General features: G+C 42.0%; 1 protein-coding gene across 1 annotated transcript in view; it reads right to left on the bottom strand.

Annotated features, from left to right (window-relative positions):
- KIAA0101 (KIAA0101 ortholog) overlaps positions 1-7,667 on the bottom strand; it is a 15,212-nt gene that overhangs the window by 5,639 nt on the left and 1,906 nt on the right. The window contains exon 3 of the mRNA XM_006770780.2: positions 4,512-4,674. Coding sequence (XP_006770843.1) covers positions 4,512-4,674 — 163 coding nt within the window. The remainder of the gene's footprint in view (positions 1-4,511; positions 4,675-7,667) is intronic.

The following is a 7,667-nucleotide window of genomic DNA, read 5'->3' as shown; positions in this document are numbered from 1 at the left end:
CTGGGGGGTGCTCAGGTGCTGGGTGCCTGAGAGGAGCCCACCCCACACCCACACAGCCTCTTCTGGGTGAGCCAGGCCGCAGCTGCTGGGACTGCAGAGGCTATCCCGTGGGTTCGCACAGGAGCTGGTCTGCAAGGGCAACCAGGAGAGAGCGCGTTGCCCACCTGGCTACTGTGTGGCAATGCTGGGCAGCCCAGAGGCCCACACTGTGCCCTGGCCCATGGCATCCGGCCGTGCTCACCGCATCTCCATGTGGGGACTCTGGCGCTTGACTCAGGGGGACAGGGTGGAGGAGGGCGGCAGAGGGCCCAGGTGCTGACCTCTGGGACCTTCCTGCTTCAATAGCTGGCCAGGCCTAGGGAGACCGCACCCATGCACAAATTTTGTGCACCAGGCCTATAGTGTACACATAAATGAAATCATGGAAGCTTTTTATATTACCTAATCCTTTTACTGCCTCCTAGATTTAATGAAGCCAAGTAAAAACTGACTCTCCATTCCACAGTTCATCCTTTTTCTCTGGATCCAGGTGAAATTATTCTTCTTTTCAAAGTAAAGTTTTAGGTGTCCATACTTAAAACTTTTAAGCTACATTTTATCACATTAATTTTCTAAGTTGTCTCTTTGTTCTTATACATGAAACTCCAGCAGATTTACTATTGGCATTCATTATATAGTCAAACCTGCAGATATTCTTTAAACCAGTCCAATATGAGATTCTCAATATTTTCTGCATTGGTAGGTTAGTAATTAGTAGATTTGATGAAGACCTGTTTTTCCCTGTCACATTGTACTTCAAGATGCCATATGGATTGGGCTGTAGAATATGGGTTGGTGAAGTGTAGATATTTTTTGGCCTGAGTCTCTTAAAGGTAGAGATGTAGAAGCCCAAACAAGACCACAAGGAGACTGGCTGATAACTTCAAGGCACATTTGGATAGCGTTGTGGGTTCAGGAGGTTCTGGTGTGCTGATCAAAGGAACTTCTGAATAAATCTGCGTGGGTAGAAACAGCACCAGAAGCAGCAGCCCCAGACTGAGCCTGGCCACCATCCCCATGCCCATGTTGGTCACCACACCTTGGCTCGGGCCCGCCACTTGGTGTGCTGGAGGATCTTGGGCTCTGAATGGTGCAGGGAAATAACTAGCAGGGTCTTAAATCAGGAGGCATCATAATGGCAGTGATGTGGCATGACCCGCCCACCACTGTCCTCACCACTGCCCACCCCCAATCAAATGATGTTTTCATAATAAAATATTTCAAAGTTATTTAGAGAGCTTAGACCCCTATCCTATACAATAAAAGGCTAATATGCAAATAGGCCAAACAGCAGAATGACCGGTCGCTATGACGTGCACTGACCACCAGGGGGCAGACGCTCAATGCAGGAGTTGCCCCCTGGTGGTCAGTGCGCTCCCATAGGGAGAGTGCTGATCAGCCAGAAGCCGGGCTCGTGGCTCGCAAGTGCAGTAGTGGTGGTGGGAGCCTCTCCCACCTCTGCAGCAGTGCTAAGGATGTCCGACTGATGGCTTAGGCCCAGGAGCCTAAACCATCAGTTGGACATCCCCTGAGGGCTCCCAGACTGTGAGAGGGCACAGGCCGAGCTGAGGGATTCCCCCAAGTGCACAAATTTCATGCACGAGGCCTCTAGTCACTTATAAATCTATATTAAAGGAAGTTCCATTGTCTTTTCTTCCAAGTGGCATTATTTATTTCCCTGATTCTATTTTTTTTATTAAAAAATATTTTTATTGATTTCAGAGAGGAAGGGAGAGGAAGAGAGAGATAGAAACATCACTGATGAGCCCTAGCTGATTTAGCTCAGTGGATAGTGCCTTGGCCTGTGGACCAAACAGTCCCAGGTTCAATTCCAGTTAAGGGCAAGTTGCAAGCTCCTCCCCTGCCTGGGCCCTGGTTGGAGGATGTGCAGGAGGCACCAATGGATGTGTCTCTCTCACATTGAAATTTCTATCTTTCCCTTTCTTTACTCTCTCTGCAAATCAAAGAAAAAATATCCTCTGGTGAGGAGTAAAAAAGGAAAAAGAAACATCAATGATGAGAGAGATCACTGATTGGCTACCTCCTGCATGCCCTACACTGGGGATCATTCCCACAACCTGGGCATGTGCCCTGACCTGAAACTGTGACCTCCTGGTTCATAGGTGGATGCTCAACCACTGAGTCACGCTGGCAGGCTTTCCCCTGCTTCTTAAATTCATAGCACTTGTGAGACAACCTCACCCTCTGGATAAGCGAGCAGCAGGATGAAGAAGCAGGAGAAAGTAACTGAAGAGCCTTTGGACCCCTGGCCTTTCCTTCACCTACAACCCCCATCATCGCCAATTCTTCATTGCCACAATCACAAAATATTTAGCGCTAAATCTATCTGTATTGGCAGCACAGCTACTCAGATCTCCTCCCCTGCCTCCTGGGAAGCAGTTTCAAACAAATCTTCATTGCTGGATTGATGGTTGCTTTGAGCCCACAGGAGCATGCTTTTCAAATTATGGAGACAAGTCCATTCTGAGTGAGGCATTTTACTATGCCTCTTGATAGTTGTGAATTCCAGGTGAAAGCAATGGGGAAGTTTTAAAAAAAGAATTAGCCAAAACAGGCTATAATGATGTTTAAATAATCCATTTAAAGTGAGCTGAGAGAGTTTTGTTAATAAACAGTGTACATCTTGTACATGCAAAATTGAATTCACCCTCCCACCTCTTTCTTCATCGATTGGAAAACTGTTAAGGGAAGACGATACAAAGAGGCCACTTGCTCCTTTCTATCAGCTTTATAATAAACTGTTAACGTGAGGTTTCAGTAGCACCCTGTTATGCCTCTTTAAATTATGATGTGCACAAACCTTCTTTTCAACACAATGCATCTAAAGTTTTGATACTTGTAACTTTTGGGGGGTGGGAGGGTTGCAATTGTTTAAGAATCATGGATTTACTTGTTGTAAATTTTTTTTAAAAATATATTTTATTGATTTTTTACAGAGAGGAAGGGAGAGAGATAGAAAGTTAGAAACATCGATGAGAGCGAGACATCGATCAGCTGACTCCTGTACATCCCCCACCGGGGATGTGCCCGCAACCCAGGTACATGCCCTTTGACCGGAATCGAACCTGGGACCTTGGAGTCCGCAAGCCGACGCTCCATCCACTGAGCCAAACCGGTTTCGGCTGTTGTAAATTTGATTATTGTCTTTGTGTATCAGCCCATGTCAATCAAGATGGGTAATTATTGAAATGACATACTTCTAAATTAAATGTTTTGGAATTCAATGGATAAATAAATGCTGCTTTGGGGATATTAAAAGGAAAAGAAAAAGCCCTGCAGACTTTTTGGCCTGCGGACTGAAGGGTCCCAGGTTCGATTCCAGCCAAGGGCACATGCCTGGGTTGTGGGCTCGATCCCCAGTAGGATGTGTGCAGGAGGCAGCCAATCAATGATTCGCTCATCATTGATGTTTCTAGCTCTCTCTCCCTCTCCTTTCCTCTCTAAAATCAATAAAATGTATATAAAAAAACAACAAAAAGTTAAAGTCAACATCATTTAAAAAAAAAAAGAAAGAAAAAGAAAATTGGTAGCACTTAGTAAGTATGAGAGAGATTTTTACTCAGAGATGATTTCTATTGATATTTGGTGTACCAGACATTTGGTACTTTTGCAATAAAGGTTGTACATTTGCATCCAGAAATTTTGCTTAGCACTTATCATGAGCATTAACTTCCCACCCCATTTAAGCTTAAAAAGCATGAGTTATCTTCCTAAAAAGTTTGCACACTGAATTCTGCATGTGTGCAGTTTTATTCCCACCTTGTTTTGAAGTCTTCTTATCTATAATAATAAAAGCCTAATATGCTAATTAGACCGGATGTCCTTCTGGACATCCTTCCTTCGGGACAAAGCCGCAGCAGGCAGGGGCTGGGGCCAAGGCCCTTGCATGAATTTTGTCCATCGGGCCTCTAGTGTACTAGTATTTATAGAGAAGTTGTAAAGAAAATACCCAATGGAGTTAATTTTGGTTTGTTTCTAAGCGATGGGGTTTCTACATTTTCCAACTTTTCTACATTGGTTATGTATTTCTTCTGGAGGTTGAATTAATGGTTTCTTAAGGGGCAGTATTAATGAAACTCAAACTAGATAAATCAACATGGAAATTGCTTTTTTGAAAAGACTATTGAAAATAGACAATAAAAATTAAAGACTAAATTAAAGACAATAAAAAATTAAAGACAGGAAGTTCATAGTTAATAGTTAATAACGTAGCATTCATCTTGATGTAAACTGATACTCTTTAAGTGACTGGAATGACTAAACAGAATACCTTTCATTGATGTTTGAAATTTGGGAGTGACTTTTAATGAGATCAGCACAAGTTTTAAAAACCCTTTGGTTTGTATCTTCTTAACTTCTCAAGGGGAAACTTAAAAGTTACTCAACATCCAATTGTTTTTTATTTTCAAAAATATCAATATTTTCTTATATTGCAGAATATAAAAACTTACTTTCTCTTTCCTTTTCCTAAACCACTGCTTCCTGCCTCTTCAGGAATCCGATTCTCTTTTTCAGAATCTTTAGGGGACAGTCTGAAGAATTCTCCAATTCCTTTTTGCCATTTGGGAGTTGGGCGCACACAAACTGGATTCCCTCCTGCATACTTATTTTCAGCTGTAAAATATAAACAGATGGAACTAAATAAGAACTAAGAATACAATAGCTGTTTCTTAGAGGGAAACAATTTTTTAACATCAAATCTAAAGGTTATTAAATGGCATTACATCCATCTTAAAATGAAGAACTGGAAAATGTGACAAAATGAAGTTGTATTCAGTTAATAGTACATTACATAGTACAGTATTGTAGTATAATGTATAATACTTTATGATCATTATCCTTTAGCCCAGAAAAATAGCATTAATGGAATTTTTACAACTGTAAAATATTTTTCATATTTTATCTACAAGACCGATTCGAAGAGCCTGTGTACTGTCATGATAAAGTTTGACCCACTTTTTCCTAATATAAGGTAGCATCATGTACCATAAATTGCCCATTTTTAAAAAATTTTTATTATTTGTTGACTGATTTTATAGAAAGAGGGAGAGGAAGAGAAGGAGAGGGAGAGAGTTGTTCTTCCGTCCATCCATGCATTCATTAGTTGATTTCTATACATGACCTGACCTGCGAACCCGCAACCTGGGCATATCAGGAGGACACTCTAACCAACTGAGCTACTGGGCAAGGCTAAACTGACAAATTTTTATTTAATAAGGTCATTTAGTTAAAGCAAATATAGGAAGCTAAATAAGTAGTGTATAGCAGTGAACATTTCCACATAAATATGTCCCACTTTTCAAAGCATTTGGCTCCTTTTTAGTTCATACGGTAAATCCAATTCCTGATTATTTAAAACAGTAATATAAAGGGAAAATTTCTATCCTTTTTACAAAGTAATGATTAGAATACTAAGAAGAGCAAATTATTAAGTTACTATATATATATCCTTTGCTTACAACACATTTGTCACAAACTCTAGCTGTTAAAAAAACTGATAAAAGTATTCCTATATATACTATCTAAAGTTCTATAGCTTTTACTTTTTAAAGAGTACAATGGCCTTTAAAAAAGAGTGATCCTTTGATTAATAACTTTCTTGAAGGAAACTTAATGAGAATGCTTTCATTACTAGAAAGTATATAACAGCAGCGGATAGTTCAGCAAAGAATTCAAACCCAGCACTACAGATTTAGATGTGTGACCTTTACCAAAGTATGTAACCTGAGCTTAAATTTCCTCATTTTTAAAATAAGGATATTACCAATTTCACATAGTTGATTATTGATTAAAAATAGAGATCTGTAAAATACGTTAATAGGTGCATCTCTCCAACACAAGTTCATTAAGGGCCTACTCAGTTGTGTTTCAACAGTGGGCCAATGTGTCCCTGTGTAGTAAATTAGTGTAGTGATACAGGGTACAAGATATTCTCCATAAATTCATCTATTTCCAAAAATTTTGACCTATTATTCCTTTATATCTAAAGGGATTGAAATAGTAAACATTTTCTAATAAAATGTTTAGAATAGGGGGAAGTTTGAGTTAACATAAAACCCCATGAAGTCCTGCCCTAGCTAGTTTAGCTCAGTGGATAGAGCGTTGGCCTGCAGACTGAAGGGTCATCCCAGGTTTGATTCCAGTCAAGGGCACATGCCAGGGTTGCGGGCTCAGTCCCCAGAATGGGGAGTGCGGGAGGCAGCTGGTCCATGATTCGCTCTCATCATTGATGTTCTCTCTCCCTTCCTCTCTGAAATTTACAAAAAGCAACAACCATGAAGTCCTTCACAGTGCTTCCTTGTTCCTAACTAGACCTTGTGGAATTAATCTTCCTTACTGCTCAATTTCCTACCAAAAGGAATGAGGCATCAGATGGCAGGGTATTTTCTCAACCTATCCTTGCACAGGAGCAGTGTGAAGCTATTTCCTTGACCGGGTTTTCATTGCTACTACCCAAAGGCAGTATCAGAAGCTGTAAAGTTGGGAAACACTCCAAAAAACAAAAGAGAGGTGGAGAGGGAGAAAAACGTGCAGGAATGAAAGCAAAATGTTTACACTAAGAAGACAATGTTAGCCCTGACGGTTTGGCTCAGTGGATGGAGCATCGGCCTGCAGACTCATGGGTCCCAGGTTCGATTCTGGTCAAGGGCATGTACCTTGGTTGCAGGCACATACCCAGTGGGGAGTGTGCAGGAGGCAGCTGATGGATGTTTCTAACTCTCTATCCCTATCCCTTCCTCTCTGTAAAAAAATCAATAAAATATATATAAAAAAAGAAGACAATGTGATTAGTACTGTCAACTATCATCCTAATTCTTAATCTAGTAAAGGGATGCTTACATAATCTCTTACAAGAAAAAGCCATTGTGCCCTGGCTGGTGTGGCTCAGTTGACTGAGCATTGACCAAAAGGTGGTGGGTTCGATTCTGGTCAGGGCACATAATCTAGGTTGTGGTTAGATCCCTGGTCTGGGCACCAGGGGAGGCAATCAATCAATGTTTCTCTCTCACATCCATATTTCTGTCTCCCTTCTTCTCACTTAAAAAACAAAAATCAATTAGCCTAGCAGGCGTAGCTCAGTGGTTGAGTGTCAACCTGTGAACCAGGAGGTCACAGTTCAATTATTGGTCAGGGCATATGTCCAGGTTGCATGCTCGATCCCAGTGTGGGGCATGCAGGAGACAACCGATCAATGATTCTCTCATCATCAATGTTTCTCTCTCTCTCTCCCTCTCCTTTACTCTCTGAAATCAATAAAAATCTATACTAATAAAAGCCTAGGTGGCCCTCGTGTGCACGATGTCATCACAAGATGGCCACGCGCACAGTGGAGGCGGGGCCCAGCAGCTGCTCTGCGCAGTGAGGCCTGGGGGTCCTGCAGCTCTGCGTGGCATGGAGGAGGCCAGTTCCGGCGGAGGAGGCAGGTTCCAGTAAAGGAGGACAGTTGTAGATGATCAGGCCGGTAGGGGAGGGCAGTTGGGGGCGATCAGGCTGGCAGGCAGAAGCGGTTAGGGGCAATCAGACAGGCAGGCAGGCAAGAGGTTATGAGCCAGAAGTCCTGGATTGTGAGAGGGATGTCCAACTGCCAGTTTAGGCCCGATACCTTG

The sequence above is a fragment of the Myotis davidii genome, unplaced genomic scaffold (assembly GCF_000327345.1).
Source record: "Myotis davidii unplaced genomic scaffold, ASM32734v1 scaffold461, whole genome shotgun sequence".
In the NCBI taxonomy this organism is placed as follows: domain Eukaryota; kingdom Metazoa; phylum Chordata; class Mammalia; order Chiroptera; family Vespertilionidae; genus Myotis; species Myotis davidii.
Note: the sequence above shows the minus strand (reverse complement) of the source record. Positions and strands in the feature narration are given on the sequence as shown.